The 17,631-nt window shown below is 40.2% G+C and overlaps 1 protein-coding gene across 3 annotated transcripts in view; it reads right to left on the bottom strand.

Annotated features, from left to right (window-relative positions):
- Positions 1-15,649, bottom strand: part of HNRNPR (heterogeneous nuclear ribonucleoprotein R) — a 34,155-nt gene extending 18,506 nt beyond the window's left edge. The window contains exons 1-5 of one of the 3 annotated variants that reach the window (XM_080801999.1): positions 15,496-15,649; positions 12,111-12,279; positions 9,723-9,841; positions 8,969-9,076; positions 6,346-6,459 (exon numbers count right to left, since the gene is read on the bottom strand). In XM_080801999.1, the coding sequence (XP_080658125.1) occupies positions 6,346-6,459; positions 8,969-9,076; positions 9,723-9,841; positions 12,111-12,267 (498 nt within the window). In that variant the 5' untranslated portion in view covers positions 12,268-12,279; positions 15,496-15,649. The remainder of the gene's footprint in view (positions 1-6,345; positions 6,460-8,968; positions 9,077-9,722; positions 9,842-12,110; positions 12,280-15,495) is intronic. The other 2 variants (XM_080801998.1, XM_080802000.1) reach the window with 2 other exon arrangements.
- Between the last annotated feature and the right edge of the window lie 1,982 nt (positions 15,650-17,631).

The raw sequence follows: 17,631 nt of genomic DNA, 5'->3' as shown, positions 1-17,631 counted from the left end.
AGTCACTGATGACACCCCTGTTGCCAGGATCAAATGTCAATTCACGGTCCTTGTCTCACTTGGAAAGTTTGTTGTAACTGACCACCTTCCTGCTATGAAAACGCTCCTCACTGGACTTCTAGGATACCACAGCCCTGATTTTTTTCTTACCTCATTGGTTCTTTCTGCTCAGTTCCCTTTGCTAGTTCCTTCTCATCTCCCCAGTCTCTAAATGTAGAGGGGTGCAGGGATCAGATTTTAGACCTTTAGTCTGGCTACACACACTTCCTTGGTGATCACATCCAAACTCATGGTTTTTAAATACCAAGGAGATGCTTATGCTTCCAACATTTATAATCTCCAGACAAAACCCTTCCCTGAATTCCAGGCTTACAGAAGCAACTGCTCATTCAACAGCTCCACTCAGAGGTCTAAGAGACATCTAACTCTTACATGTCCAGAACTGAATTACAATCTTTCAATCTGCTAATCTGCCCTTCTCTACAATCTTCATTTTAATCCATGGCAACTCCATCCTTCTAGCTGCTCAGATCATAAGCCTTGAAGTCATTCTTGGCTCCTTTCTCTCATACCCCCATATCCCACTCATCAATAAACCCTGTTAGATGTGCCTTCAAGATATCCGGAGAATCTGCCCACTTCTCATCAGCCTCAGTTCATCAATCCTATAAATGACCATTAACGGGGCACAGCACTAAAAAAACTGTGGATAAAAGATGTCCTGAGCCGGGCACCTGGGTGGCTCAGTGGGTTAAAGCCTCTGCTTTCGGCTCAGGTCATGATCCCAGGTCCTGGGATTGAGTCCCGCATCGGACTCTCCGCTTCAGCAGGGAGCCTGCTTCCCCGCCCCTCTCTCTGCCTACTTGTGATCTCTATCAAATAAATAAATAAAATCTTAAAAAAAAAAAAAAAGATGTCCTGAGACAAAAAATATATAGAAGGATAATTGGTATTCATTTTGAAATATATTTTTTGGTGCGGCTGAGGTCTCTGGCCCAGCCAGACAGTGTTATGTATTTGAAGGTATTTGTATTTGAACATTTAAAATGTGTTCTGGGAAGCAAATTCTGATTCCTATTACTTCCATTAACATAATGCAACGGTGCTTCATAATTACATTGTTCACTATCCCTATTTCTTCCATACCCATTACAAAAACACATAAAGCAAGGAGCACACAAAGTGGCACTGTGAAAATACACCTGACACACAGCTCAGTGAGGAAGCGAAGTGTCAGGTTATTATATTACTTATGTAACACTTGTGCCCGTATTTTTAGAACAGACAGGTTTGCCTCATTAAGCAAACCTAAAGTGAAAAACCTATATTTTCAGAATTTAATGACTGATTGATCACTTTACAGGATTCATAACAGCCAAGTTCCTTGTACTCTGAAGTATCATTTGAATGTCAGAAGTCCAACTTACAGATTTTCCATAAGAATACTATCTACTTTAGAAGAAATATCAACAAATCTGTGATCAACAAAGTTCCCAATATGATAATCAATGGGATCCAAAAAGAAACAGGCTAAAAATACTGATTTACTGAGAAGCAGGAGATGGCTTCATTTCAAGATCAGTTTAACACAGGACATTTAAGTAACTTAAAAAGGCTAAAAATAAATAGTATTTAAAACTAGGCATTATTCCTTTATAAGTTTCTAAGCTCAATTTTTAATTAACTAAAATGAAATAGAAATGTTTTCCTTTTATTAACTTGTTGGTCCCTGAGCTGTTATGGGCCCATAGGAACTGTTCAGAGTAAGCACTCAGGCATATGCAGGTTAGCCTCCCCTGTCCTCTGCCCCTATCAGAACCAACAGAATGGGGGCGCCTGGGTGGCTCAGTGGGTTAAGCTTTCGGCTCAGGTCATGATCTCAGGGTCCTGGGATCGAGCCCCACATCGGGCTCTCTGCTCAGCGGGGAGCCTTCTTCCCTTCCTCTCTCTCTGCCTGCCTCTCTGCCTACTTGTGATCTCTGTCAAATAAATAAATAAATAATCTAAAAAAAAAACAAAAAACAAAAAAACCAAAACCCCAGAATGTAATGAATACCATAACAACCAGTTCTTTCTTTACTCACTAAGCATCAAGACTTGAAAAACGTTTTGGCTGTCTACTACCCAACCATCAAATACTTCAACAGTAACAGAAAAAGTCCTTTGAGGCTCTAGAAGGAAGAGTTAACAGGCAGTGCAACACAGTCTTTTCAGTATCTACTAGGGCTCTTCCATTATCCTGCTCCTATTTGCTGTTTTGCAAACACAGCAGCTTTTCCTTATACATAATTCAATTCAGGTACTACCAAGTCATATACTTTTACATCTCTGTTAAATACACTGGTTCTCTAACACCTCCAGCCTGATGCAGGCTTTGGTATTTTACCATTCTACTATTTCCTTTTTTCCTCATTTACCAATCTACCATTTCCTTTGAATTCCTCTACAAAACACCAGTGCTGTGCTCTTTAAAAAGATAAGTCCTGGGGCGCCTGGGTGGCTCAGTGGGTTAAAGCCTCTGCCTTCGGCTCGGGTCATGATCCCAGGGTCCTGGGATCGAGCCCCACATCGGGCTCTCTGCTCAGCGGGAAGCCTGCTTCCTCCTCTCTCTCTGCCTGCCTCTCTGCCTACTTGTGATCTCTCTCTGTCAAATAAATAAATAAAATCTTTAAAAAAAAAAAAAAAAAAAAAAAGATAAGTCCTATTATCATAGAAACTAATGAAAACAGAGGCTGTTTCCCAAAACAGTTTTACAATGCCAGCTGAGGAACACAAAGATACTATAACCAGACTGCATCTGAGGGCCCAGACACACTAAAAAACACACTTCAAAATTAATACCTATCTTTCTTATCTCACGACAATGCTTAGAAACAATGCAAAAGAGTGCTCCTTTATGGGGTTAATTTACAGTAGATTTTACCTCACTCTTCTCATAACTTAATTTTAATACTGTCAGACTCAGGCACTGACCCTAATTTCAACTTCTTCAATCAAGAGCTACAATTTTTAATGACTATAGTGAAACATAAAAGAACAAAAACTTAAACCTCACAGCATCAAAAATGACACCAACTAAAACCAATTTATTTATTAAATCAGTAACCCAATATGTTAAAAACCTATTTTTCTGATTTTTTAAAAACTTTAATTTTAGGGGAGCATAGACAGCTCAGTTGGTCAAGTGTCCCACTCTTGGTTTTGGCTCACGTCATGATCTCATGGGTCGTGGAGCCGGCCTGAAGATTCTCTCCCTCTGCCCCTCCCCAACATGCTCTCTAAAATAAGTAAATCTTTAAAAAAAAACAAAACAATAGTTTAATTTTCAACAGGTACAGGCCAAAGCTCTTGGAATTTAACTTTATGGAAAGAACCCAAACCTTTATCCTAAGATTTTGTTGTAACAAACTGCTTGATAGGAGTGGCTTAGGCTCATACAGGGATTTCACTGCAAAGGTATTTGCTGTATGCGATGATATCTAATATATAGGAAAATGCATCTTTCCCCTAAAGACACAATACAATATAAAAGAATACTGTGTTTTACAATTAGGATGCCAACTTTGTTTCTAATTGGATACTCAAAATAGTTTATTCTATTAAATTGTTTAAATGCTTTCAAGCAAAATGGTACAAATACTAACAAACTCCTTTCTTATCTAGATAAAACAAGCCTCCATTAATGAACTCATTAATAGAACAAATCTAACAGGCTAAAAAAGTTCATCTTTGTAATTATGAAATAGATACAACCAACTAATTTTATACCAGGCTATACTGGGTATTGGAAAGAACATTAACAATATTATATAGACTTAATTTTTATTCCTAAGGTTTTTATAACTAAAGAAACAAGACTAAGATAAATGTAATAATTGATAAATACTAATAAGGATATCACATGCTGGATGGTATACTATAGATAACTTTTTCAAACTATATCTCCCTCTTGGAGGTGGTTTTAGGCTGCCTCTAAATAAGGAAGAAGCAAAAGAGCAATTACATTTTTTATTTATTTTATATGAGGGTTTAAGGTAGAAAACAAAACTTAAAACCATTTGGAAAAAAAATACCTATGACAATAGCTGTTCAAGAAAGAAAGCTGAACTACATTTGTATATTGTTTAAAAGTTAATAAAATGTAGGGGTGCCTGGGTGGCTCAGTTGTTAAGTATCTGCCTTCGGCCAAGGTCATGATCCCAGGGTCCTGGGATGGAGCCCTACATCAGGCTCTCTGCTAGGCGGGAAGCCTGCTTCTCCCTCTCCCACTCCCTCTGCTTGTGTTCTCTCTCTCGCTGTGTCTCTGTCAAAAAAATAAAATCTTAAAAAAAAAAAAAGTTAATAAAATGTAAATGTAGATTTGAAAGCATTCACAATCTAAACAGAACATTAAAAATGAAGGATGGCTTGAGGTACCTAGCTGGCTCAGTCAGTAGACTGCAACTCCTGATCTCAGGGTTGTGAGCTGGAGTGTCATGTTGATATGGAGATTACTTAAAAGTAAAAAAATATATATTTTTTTAAGACTGTATTTATTCATTTGACAGAGAGAGAGAGTGCACGAGGGTGAGCAGCAGGCAGAGAGGGAGAGGGAGAAGCAGGCTCCCCACTGAGGGGACCTAAGCTGAATGCAGATGCTTAACCAACTGAGCCACCCAGGCACTCCATTAATAAATTATCTTCAAAAAAAAAAACAAAACAAAAACTATTCACTCGTATTCTATATTTCATGACATTTGTTCCTAGAACAAACTTAGATGGCTCACAGTCTAATTCCAACTTTACTGTAATTATGGAACATGGAATAATTTACAGTTTTTTTTAAAAGAGACACAAAACAATAATATATAGCTGATTTAGGTATCATGAAAAATAAAGATGCTTAGAGTCCTCCTTAATACTGCTAAATATTAAGAAATAGAATATTAACTGTCATAATGCTTGAAGGCAGTTCAGGGAACAAAGACCAATGAATATAAACTCTATTTTATATACAGAGACTACACTAGAATTACTTCTGATATAAATCTAAAAAGTTAATTCGTAATGTCTTTATTCACAAACTGTTCTTTTGGCTACCTGAAAGACACCAGAAAGAAAAGACCCTGCTGTAAATTTATATTTTGGCACACAGTTTTTACTATTTAAAGGATCAGAATTGGTGGGGCGCCTGGGTGGCACAGTGGGTTAAGAGACCAACTCTTGGTTTTGGCTCAGGTCATCAAGCCCTGCATCAGGCTCTGCACTAGCATGGGAGTCTACTTGGGGCTCTCCCTCTCTATACCTCCCCCGACCCCCGAGCCCCCGTGCATGCACTCTCTAAAATAAATCTTTAAAAAAAAAGGGGGGGTTAGAGTTATCTAACATAGAGGTATATAAAAAAAAACCTCTATGAAGGCACAGATGGAGCAGCAGAAATTGCTTTGTTCGGGACGCCTGGGTGGCTCAGTTGGTTAAGCCGCTGCCTTCGGCTCAGGTCATGATCCCAGGGTCCTGGGATCGAGTCCCACATCGGGCTCCTTGCTCAGCAGGGAGCCTGCTTCTCTTGCTGCCTCTGCCTACCTCTCTGCCTACTTGTGTGTACTCTCTCTGAAAAATAAATAAATAAAATCTTAAAAAAAAAAAAAAAAAGAAATTGCTTTGTTCAATGACAGACCAATGTTGCTCGACCTTTTATCTGATTCTACACCCTTCCCTTTTGTGACCCACTCCTATCAATAAATCTCTCAGCAGGGGCGCCCGGGTGGCTCAGTGGGTTAAAGCCTCTGCCTTCGGCTCACATCACCATCCCAGGGTCCTGGGATCGAGCCTCACATCAGACTCTCTGCTCAGCAGGGAGCCTGCTTCCTCCTGCCTGCCTCTTTGCCTGCTGACTTGTGATTTCTATCTGTCAAATAAATAAATAAAATCTAAAAAAAAAAATTTTTTTTTAAATAATAAATAAATAAATAAATCTCTCAGCAAAAACTGAGTACCCTTTACGTGGTGGGGGTAGGGCTAAGGAGGGAGGACAAGCGCTATTCAGAATTACTGACCTAAAACAAAACAGAATAAAGCAAATGTTTCTCTTTCATAACCTCAACCCAAGTACCTAAAATGGTGTGTTGCTGGTTGCATGGTTTTAGCAACCAGTTCCAAGAACTCCACATTCCTTTACAGAGTGTTTGGACATCTACTAGTCACATGGTTCTCCTTGCTTATGACTACAGTAAAATGCAAATGGCTAGCCAAAGAAAATAATTATAGCTAAACTTTAAAAAGAATCAACTACTCTTCCCCATCATACAATAGACAGAATAATTTACAAACTGGAAAGATTTCGGCAAACAGCTGAAGAACACTTACTTCTGTTCCAATTCCAGGTTGTACACCAGAGTACACACTGTCTGGTGGAGGACCACCATACTTCCTCTGTCCTGTGGTTACATCCAGAGTATAGCCAGTCCTTTCAAGCAACGCCTAAAGATAATTATACATCTGTTTATACTTGAATATTATATCACACATCAGTATATTAATCTTTTCCAAAGGATATCCCAACATCGTAGGCCATGTAGCTTAAGTAAAATACTGTCAAAATTTACACTGGTATCACTCACACGTGTTGTTCCCCTTCATTTTACTCCTTTCCATACATTTAATGGAAAGAATTGTACACAAATTAAATCTCTAAGCACACAATGATTTTTGAAGGAACAGAAAAATGGGGCAAGGATTATTACAAACATGACATAAGCTGACGCCAGGATACCTATCCATACTTCTGTATTGCACCAGTCCTCATTTTGCATTCTCCTCTACTTCAATGAGAGCTTTCCTTAACTTGTTCCCTTTACATACCATCTACCTACCTGTGATTCCTTTCAAAACAAAAGTTCTCTAATCAGAAGTCCTACCTTCTTCATGCAGTTTCTCTCATTCACTATTCCTCACATCTTCCTACTGTGAATTTCTATTACAGTCAAGTAATTTAACCTTTATTTTGTTTAATCCTTTTGTATTTCTGCTATATCATAAGCTCTGTAAGAACCAGACCATTTCTCATACAACACAAACTCAAAGTATTTGGCAATTACCAAATGAGTATTCTCAGGTTTCAAAAAACAAAATCTTATGTTTCCTGATTACCAACCTTTTTCACAACATTAGGTACTAAAGAGGGATTGTAGAAAAGAAAGTAATGCTCTTACCCTTAAGGGTCTGTATTTATATGAGAGGCCAACGGCTCAGACAAAATGGAAAAAAAGAAATGTCATCTACCTAAAAACGGGAGATTTTTACACTTCATGTTTTAAAAGTTAGATGGCCCCCAACTTGCGATGACTCACCTTACGATTTTTTGACTTTAAGATGGTATGAAAGTGATACGCATTCAGTAAACCACACTTCAAATTTTGATTTTTGATCTTTTCCAGTGCTAGCCACATGCAGGATGATACTCTTGTGATGCTGGTCTGAGGCAGGGAGGCTCAGCTCCCAGTCAACCACTCAATCACAAGAGTAAACAACCATTCTGTATCCATAGCAACCACTGTTTATCTCTGTCAGTATCTCTGTCAGAACTCTTATAAATCACACGAGACAGCCAACACTTCATTATAAAATGTGCTTTGTGTTAGAGGTGACTTTACCCAACTATAGGCTAATGTAAGTTTTCTAAACACGTTTAAGGTAGGCTAGGCTATGTTTGGCAGTTTAAGTGCCATTGGGTATATTTTTGTCTAAGGATAGTATCATCCATGTACAGATAAACCCATCCTAAGCTGATGAAGATCTATACACAATATCAAAGCAACAAGAAAGTCCAGACATCAAGTTTAGTGGCTTTCAAAAGTATGGTCGGAGGACCCCCAGGTTTCCAGAGTTACTTTAGGGTCTCTATTTTTCTACCTTTGACTAAAAAAGAGCTGCTCTAATTTTAAGCACAGAAACAAATGTAACACAATATACACACAATATACGTATTATACATTTAAACTTTACTTGTCTAATATGTAATATACACATATAACATGTGCAATATATACCTTACCAAAAGCAAATACCCACTTTTGGGGAAATAACATAGGCCTATTCAATACACACCAATTTTTTTTTTTTAAAAAACAACTATTATGTCAAATGGAATTTTCACGTATTTATTTTTAAAATATTTAAGAATAGGTTATGCCATTTTACAGATGAGGGAAAAAGGTACAAAGGAGCTCTATGTAAACTATTCCATGTCAGAAACTACAAGTTCTATTTTCTGTCTAAAACAAAACCATACAAACAATTTCATTAAGTAAAATAACTACTTCAGTTTGAAAAATCTATCGCTGTGGCAAAACATCAACAGTCCCTTAACTAAGGAATGAGGTTCACTGGTCTTTCACCAAAAGCCCTGTATTTAGCTCGCAGAGCAGTTTATCTAAACGATAACAGTAACTGGTGCTAGTTACACAGTTCTTGCTACATTCCAGGCATTATTCTAAGCACCTGACATGTTTTAATTCCTTTAATCCTCACGACTGTATGGGAATAGGTACTATTACTATGCCCAGTTTACAAATAATTAAACTGAGGTAAATAAAAATTCAGGAGTAAAGCAGTTATAAAATACCTCTTTACCAAAAAAAAAAAAAAAAAAGAGAGAGAGAGAGAGAAACAAAGTGCTCAGAATGAAACCAAACCAAGAGACATGACTGAGTCAACCTCAAAAGCTATTCGCGGAAGCATCAATAAACATGTATCCTTCAGAACCAGAACAATGAGGCAAGGGTCTGAATTAAGGTTTTTCACCAAACATACAACTGAATGTTTGCCCCCCAAATTCTTCTTGTGTAATTTTCCTTCGATTATCTCATTTCTAAAACACTAGCTTAAAAAAATGTGGAACAATGAAAACTGTTTCTAGGAAACATGAAAAGCAACATTCAATCTCATCATTCAACTTATTACCATTACAACGACCCGAGTCCAGTTTTACCTTTATCTTCGCTTCATCCGGCCCCTTTGTGGACTCTTGCACCTTGCTCCCCTGTTTCTCCCTTTGCCTGTAGGTCTTCATAACTCCACATAAAAATGCACTTTTGTTCTAGAATAGACAAGTAATTCAATGAAAAAGAATCACCAGGAATCATCGAAGGGTCAAACACATAGTTAATTTACAATTTCAAAAGACCAGAATTTTAACCAAATATTTACTCATTTATTCACTCAACAAATATTTGCTGAGTGGTTACTGTGTGCCAGAGACTGGAGTAGATAGCAATAAGACAGCCAAGACCTCAGGGTGCTTACCTTCCACACTGGCAAGAGTCTTCCATTTGTTGATATTCAAACGCACGTGGACTATCTTTGCCAGACATTCCAAAACTATTCCTCCTACCTACATTATTTTCCTCCAAGATAATAAAACAGGGTCAGATAAACCCAAAACTGTTTAAAATCGGAGTATTCTAAACCCATAAAAGCTTAGTAATAACTATCAGCAAACCCTGACTTTGATTTTAAGTTTTTAAAGTAACTTACTGGAAAGAAGTGGGGAGAGATTTTACTTTCTGAGAACTCTCCTGTGAAAGGTCTTTTTTCCCCCTTTAAACTTTTTTTTTTTTTTTTAATAAATATAAGCAGAGGTGGTCACAAACAAAAAAGTATCAGTTCTTTTCAGGAAAAAAAGTAATGGTAAAGTAATTTCAGGTCATTAGTTATTCAAAGGCATTTCTAGTAAGTGGCCTTACCTGAACATGTGATAAGTCACTTTCCTTGAACTGCTGCAGTACAGACAAAGCTCCTTCTTCATTAAATTCCCTGAGAGCATCAATTGCTCTTTCATCAAGATCGACATAAGCTACCAATCCTACAAATTAAATTGAAAAGGGGTAATGTTATTGCAACAAAAGGGGATAACCTAAACTGTGCTATCAATGTTTAATCAAGAATTGTTATATTCAGTACTATTACTAACAAACTACATTCTCATTTAATATGCATATAGGCAGCTATACAAATACTATACAAAAGGTCAAGAGTACAAATATGAAAATAGAAGATAAAATGTCAAACATGAATTTCAACCCCTATAAACACGAATTTCAATCCCCACATCCCACAGAAACCCCACAAAAATCCTAGCCCCATTTCCCCTCCCCTTCTTAAGGCTTGGAAGATAAATCTGATGTACACAGTGTACTACAGATTAAGTATTAATACAACAAATTCTGATTTATGTTAGAGTGGTAAGCATACACTGTATTCCCCAAGGATCAAGCTTCAAATTATATGGACTGTTGTACTTGTTGCTAACCACACAAGAGGTGGGAGAAAAAAGAGAAACCATTTTTACTAAATAATTCCTTCCACTCTCCAAAAGGTATCAAAGGCTTTTCCTCCTTAGCACCAAAGAGAAAATGAAATGCATTTGTTTATCTGAGCGTCTACTTTGCTGCAATCAGAATGTGGAAAGGCATAATTTTAAACTCTTCTACAAATGCAAGTGCAGCTTGATTAATCAATTCTGAAAGTCATATTTTAAGGCATTTTTTTGTTCTTCTGATGTGTCAAGCTGAGGTTTAAAAGATGCTGTGGCATTCACAACACTGTCAATAATGACTTTTTCTCAAATGGCATTAAGGACTTTACTATGGACTTACAAGTAAACTATACAGAAAATATTTGCACTGTATTCTATACATGTAGTATATTAACTGCACACAGAACATCTACTCAGTTTGAAATGTAATTTCTTAAGTCTGTTAAGTTTGTGTTGTATTTCTCTCTATAAGGAATATATTTCAGAATTGATCCAACGTAAAATGGATATATTTGGCAGATTAAAACTCCAAGTCCCTATGAACATCAAAAGTGACTCCATTTTGATAAAGTGAAAAAGAACTTTATTCCATACAGTAAATATATTTTAAATAAACATAATGCCATTTGTAAAGTTACTTTAAGAAAATGTTGCCATGATTTGTTTTAAAAGCTCAAAATGAGCATGCCTAATTACTGGAGTTCCCTTACTTCAAAATTCCATACCACCACCCAAAGCCACAACTCAGAGGACACCCATCGATCCATTCTGTCAATCCAACCCTACACCCGAACCATCAGCCTCTTGTCAATAACAAAACACTCTACAAGAGAGCATCTCTGAGCAAATCACTGCCAATTCTCTATGGCAGAATGTCACAGAAAGTTCCTGAGGACTGATTTTCAAATGGAACCATCACCCAGGAGTCATTTTTCGGAAGTCATTTTAACGTCTAAAATTATCCTAAGCTTCTCAGATTTGAAAAAAAATTTAAGGACAAAAAAACAGATATTTGTTACTACAGTACTTAAGACACATTTGTGAGACCATTCAATTCTCTCTCCCAGAATCTGGATAGGCACACAAAACACAGAGGAAGAAAGTTTCCATCTATGGCCCCAAAGGGGGAGGACACATTTATTAATGAACAACACTCCCTAAGGGTAAATATTTCTCTCCCTCTTTAAAAACTTCAAACCGCTTACAACCGACCATATTAAGATATTCAAATTTGCTTAAGCACTTATCCATGGGACTTCTAGATTTTTTTAAAAAGCAGCTGTTACAAACCAACACTTCCAGATTACGGAGAGATGTGGATTTTTGTCTATTAGAAACGAGACAGGCCACAAACTCTCAAGGAGTCTGACATTTATTATCGTTTCAGACAATACTGTCTAACCAGTCCTCTTATTATGCCACCTAATCAGACCTAAGCTAATTTAACAATCACTTTAAGAAGCTAAAAGTAGAAAAGTAAAAGCAAAATGATGACTGATTTAGATTAAGAAAAAAAAAATGTAACATTTGGTATGCTGAAACATACATTTTAATTGGTGGTAAATCGAAGACCAATTGATGTACTGTTCTGAAACAACTAAGACTGCATATTCAACACTAAGAAGGCTTCAAAATAATGAAATAAGAATATCAAAGTCAAACCCAATATGCCCTCAATGAAGGGAAAGTAACAAACATTCAGCTCTACATAGATCAGAAACAATATGTATTATTTAACCTTAAAAAAAATCTATAAAATCAAAGTGGTTTGCCCTCACTTTCATAACCAGTCAGAAACAAGAAATGCATATTATACCTGTCTGAAATATTTCATCAAGTCTTTCTGCCACCTTCTGTGGGAGGCCTGCCTCTATCAGTGTCTTGTAGTGTTCTGTGTGAGTTACACTGGAAGTATCCATTGGTTCTTCCTCTTCTTTTAACTGTACCGCATTACCATTCACCTGATTAGCCATTTTATTATGCTGCTGGAAAAAATTCAGGAGCTATATTACATTAAGCCAGAAATAACTAGTTTGTAGGACAATGCATGATTTATCTAAACTAATTTGTATACATGCTGCTAATAAACTCTATCAAAATAATATTATATGCCTTTTGTGATGTATCTGACCTAAATTTGCAACAATAACCCTGTAAAACCAGAAAATGTACATGGAAGCATTAGATCTTTAAGGAACTTCATGTACACGGGGTTTAAAAAAAAAAGGCTTGAATTTACTGAAGGTAGAATTGCTGATTAACAAAAGCAGCTGTTGTGTCCTGACAAGCATATCAACAAATCACCACAAAATCCTAAAAAGCCCATCAGCTCTCAATTCTTACACAGTTTTTAAAAGTTTGATTTAGAAACAGAATGAACACCCACAGACCACTTAATCAAGGTTTAAGGACTTTCAAATTTTCCTAGTTCTGCTTCAAATCTAGGATAGGTGTGAGATCAATGCACTGCTGTCTCTAGTTCAACATGCTGGTGGTTTGGGTTTTCTCCGCCTCACTTAAAAAAAAAAAAACAACAACAACACAACTTGACATTAATTTTTGTTCTAAAATTAATTTGCTATTCCCATTCACAGATTTAAAAGAAAAAATGACCAAGTTTAAAAGCTAAACGATTGTTTTAAGTCCACGTAAAATAAAAAGTGAGCTATAATTGAGGTTGCATCTTTTAAAAAAAAAATCATGAGTACATATTGAATTTTTCGTATCAGTAAAGCCGCAAAAACATATCGAAGAATGGACGGCTAACTTCTTCCAAACAGTTTCAACAAACATTACCTAATGAGGGTAAACTTATGTCAGATGTCCCAGATTAACCTACCCAAATTATTTTGTATGTTCAACCTGTATATAGTACTAAAATGGACCAGCTCCCTGAAGATAGAGATTAGATAATAAAACCATACAAGGCCAGTCTCTATACTGCCTCGAAAGACAGGGAATTAAAGTGCACTTGTCTGTGGTGAATGTGATGAAGATAATAAGCAGAATAAAGACACTGCAACAAATACTGAAATAGAGGACATGAAGATGGATCTCAAGAAGAAGCCTCCTTTTCTTGATGAACCTCAAGGTACCTAGTCAGCTATAAAGAAAATACAAGCTTCCTAAAAAGCACTAAACCCCGCAAGATAACCACACTTCCAGACGGCTTACAACCACCGTGCAGGTGCACCAGGTGCAGTTTTCTGACCTAAAACAACTTCTTTTCATTTCCAAGTCCACTGATATTTAGCTGAAGTTAATGAGAAAGGGAGAAAGACCAAGGGGAACGAGGTAATAGAGAGTAGGAAGGAAGGAAAATGCAGAAAGGGTTATTCTGAAAATAAGATAAATATCATGACTTCTTAGGATTACAAAACATTAAGACTTGACAGCCCACTAAGGTCTACACAGACGCAGATTCTCGTTAAACTTTGGGTGGAGAAAGGTTTCTCAAGGCAAGCCTCAAATTCTGATGAACTGACAAAAAACGGAAACATTCAAAACTGGCACACTTTTCATCAAGAAACTACTTACAGTGTAAGATGAATACGTTTACTGATTAATACAACCTATTTCTATAAAGATGCACCCTGAAGTCCAAAATCTCCTCGTGAACATATAGTTCTGTTTTCCCACGCTCCCGCACCCCCAATACAACCATAAGATCATCAGAACTCAAAAGTTCTCAGTCACAAGACCCTTAACAGTTATTGCACCTGTGAATACTATTAGTCACAGAAAGAAAGCAAAATTTTTAACAGGAAAGTTCAATGAACATCTGCTAAGGTGATTTTTTTTTTTTAAGTATGTGTAAAGCAAAAAAGACAAGTTGTGTATTAAGCACAAGATAGAAATATTTATGACTACCATTCCATTGCAAAGGTTCTCCTACAAGTTGATTCTGAAATTGGTTGATATTGTCAAAAAGTTTGTAAACTTTAACAAAAAAAAGGTAAAATAATTAGATTCCAGGAAATAAAACCTTTCAGATCAAGGAAAACCTCTCTCTTCAAGCCAAATACAATGTGCTCATTTAAAAACCTCTTTTATGTCGTATGAGACCGTTTAAAACTTGTGTCAATTCAATACAATGCCACACAGCCAAACCATATTTCTGGATGCAGCAAATATACTGTGACAGGAGTCATTTGATCTAAGCATTTTTGCAAAAAGTAGACATTTAAATAAGATTTTAAAGGGCTGCTGGGAGATTTGGGAAGTCAGCACTAGCCCCTCCCTGACTTTTTCTGAACATCTCTGTGCAAATTCTTCATATTAAGAGACGGGCTTTAAAAGAACCAACGAAATGAAAACTAACGGTTATCTCATGGGTTAGGAGTGTCAAGCCCTTATCCTAAGACTGACTCATGAGACATAAATTGAGTCTCTTGAGGACAGCAAAAATCTCAAACAGGTCAGCATGAGAGGACTGAAGCTTTCAAGAACCCCTTGGCCTTAAGTTTTACATTTTGGCAACACGGTTACTACCGTATAAGAAAAAGAATCGCCTTTCCAATTTAGTGCGCCTAAGACATTCTTAGAATTATGCATCTCAGGCGCCGCTTGAAGCCTAAGTTTCACGGCCTCTAGTAGTCATTTTTTCCTTCAAATCTCGGCTCGCAGCATGCAGAATGGGGGAGGGGAGGGAGGCTTCCTACACAAATCGGCCCTCGGGCTCCAGCTCGCACAAAAGTTTTCTCCCGGCTCAGGTAACCCGGGGTTAGCATCCCGCCCTCTGCCCACCCCACCCCCTCATGCCCGTCGCGATCAGCAACACATCCCACTCGTGGCTAGGCCGGCCGAGACGAGCGCGAAGCGGCTCCGGAGGACTGAAGCGAAGGGGCCGCGGGCGTCTGAGGCCGCGGGCCGGGCCGGCCGCGTGGAGCGGCGGGCGGAGGCGGGAAAAACACGGCAGTCCCCGGCAGGCCGCGCGGAGGGTGCCCGGCGGGCCGGACCGCCGGCCGGGGGCTGGAGGGGCGGGGGGAGGATGAGCGAGGGCGAGGAGGCGCCTCGGCCGGGCTAGGCCCTCCGCTGCGAAGCCGGACGAGGCCGAAGCCGCCCCCAGCCCATCCCCACCCCCACCCCGGGGCCTCGGAGCGAAAACGAATCTGGGGCCAAGGCGCCGAGCCCGGGCTGGGGCCCGTCGGGTCGGATCGGGGCTCCCGGCCCCTCCCCCCACGGGCCGGCGCGAGACTCACCAGGGCAGAGCTGGGGCCGCCGGCCGGGCCCGTGAGAATCAGCGCGAGGCGCTTTGAAAACGACTAGAAATGGCGCGCGCGCCACCCCCTCCCCCCCTCATGGACAGAGACGCGATCCCGGCAGCACGCGGGGTTTCCCGGAACTGCTTCCAGGGACTCCGAGCGGCCGGGCAATCGTCTCGCGCGGCGGCCTGAAAGGCAGCTCGAGCGTCCAATAGTAGCGGAAAGAAGCGGCTCACGCTGGACGACTAGGGAGCCAATCGATGAAGCCGTCGGCTGAGCCAATGAGGGAAGTCAGCGCCGCCGGCTGGGGCGCCTCCGGGGCGGGGGTAGGAACACAAAGGGGTCTGTGGTGGAGCCCCGGGTAGAGAGGCGAGGCTGCGGGGCACCGGGCCTTGAGTGGGCGAGGCTCTTCGCTCCCCGTCCGCGGACGATACGAGACCGAAAAGCTAGGCCTCACGCCGCGTGGCCGCCTCCGGAACCCCGCCCCCTACTGTCCGCTCCGGCCCCGCTCCTTCGCGGCCCTCCCGCCCCTCCGCCGGCGCCGCGGCGTCCCTAACCTCCCTCCAGCCGCCGCCGCCGCCGCCGCAGGCGTTCGCCCCAGACACGCCCACCGCCACGCGGTCGGGCCTCCTTCTGGGTCATCTTTTGGGCTCCGGTTGGAACACAATTTAAGGCTGATTTGGCTGGCCGTCTGGCTGGAGAATTTCACGGACTAAAATCATCTCTTGGAGCGATCGGAAAATTGCCCCCGGACTCCCCGCTGCACATCGTTGGGGCAGCTCGGAACGTGAGAAATCGCTGAAGTTGGCACCATTCGAGAACACTGTTAACAAATGCTAGAGCAGGGACCTTTTCTCACAGGGTTTGCAGCTAATTGTTAGGAAGAAGTACGGCAGATATATGCATCTGCGAAGCCAAGGGAGCGGTGCAGGGAAAGGGCTAAGTCCCAAGGAGGTGAATTCCTGTTATTCCTAAACCCATTTTTCAACGTAACGCCCTTATGGCTTGTTTTCTGTCCTTGCCTTCGTGCAAACCTCTCTCCTTCGACAATCTTCCCAGCTCACTTCTGTAGAGCCAGCTGTTCCCCACCCCGACATCCAGTGCCCTACCCCTCTTAGGGACTGGAGGAAGGTCAAGCAGTGGTCTATAGGATTTCTAGATACACTGGAGGATCATTGAAGCTTCCCAGAACCTATCAGCCCCAAATTAATTATTTAAAACATATTATGGAGGTGCCTGCATGGCGCCTCTGGTTAGGCACTTTGATTTTGGCTCAGGTGGTGATCTAGGCGGCGGGTTGGAGCCCTGCCTTGGGCTCTGCGCTTTGCAAGGAGTCTGCTTGGGATGCTCTCTCTTCCTCTCCCTTTGCCGCTCCTGTTCCTGCTCTCTCTGTCAAATAAATAAATCTTTTTAAAAAAACCTACTGTGCGCTCAGTACTTAGCTAAATGGCTCAGTGGATCCAAGTTTTGTAAGAAGGGTTGTGAAACTTAACACAAATGCTGGGATCTTTTTTGGAAGTGATATAAAATGATAAATACAAATTGAGGAACAGAATCTTGGAAGGGCATGGTAAAAGTGAGAGACCTCAAGGCTTGAACTTGATTAGCCTCTAGCTCAAGAATTCTTTTTTTTTAAGATTTTATTTATTTGACAGAGGGAGACAAAGGGAGAAAGGGAACACAAGCAAGGGCAGTGGGAGAGGGAGAAGCAGGCCTCCTGCTGAGCAGGGAGCCTAACCCGGTGCTTGATTCCAGGACCCTGGGATCATGACCTGAGCCAAAGGCAGACGCTTAACGACTGAGCCACCCAGGTGCCCCTAGCTCAAGAATTAACATTTTTAGTGCTATTTGGTAAGGGCTATGGATCTATTCTAGATTTTAAATAAAATACATAGCATTACAAAAGAAACTTTATATTGAAATACAATTAGGAAATATGTGGGTGTGTGTTTATTTTTTGACAGAGAAAGAGAGAGAACAAGGAGGGAGACAGGCGGGAAGAGGGAGAAGGAGAAGCAGGTGCCCCTGGAGCAGGGAGCCCAACGTGGGGCTGAATACCACGACCTGTTGGTTATCAACTTGAGTCGAAGGCAGATGCTAAACAGGCTGAGCCACTCAGGCACCCCAGGAAAT

Source organism: Martes martes (assembly GCF_963455335.1).
Source record: "Martes martes genome assembly, chromosome: 4".
In the NCBI taxonomy this organism is placed as follows: domain Eukaryota; kingdom Metazoa; phylum Chordata; class Mammalia; order Carnivora; family Mustelidae; genus Martes; species Martes martes.
This window is presented reverse-complemented; position numbering and strand designations above follow the sequence as displayed.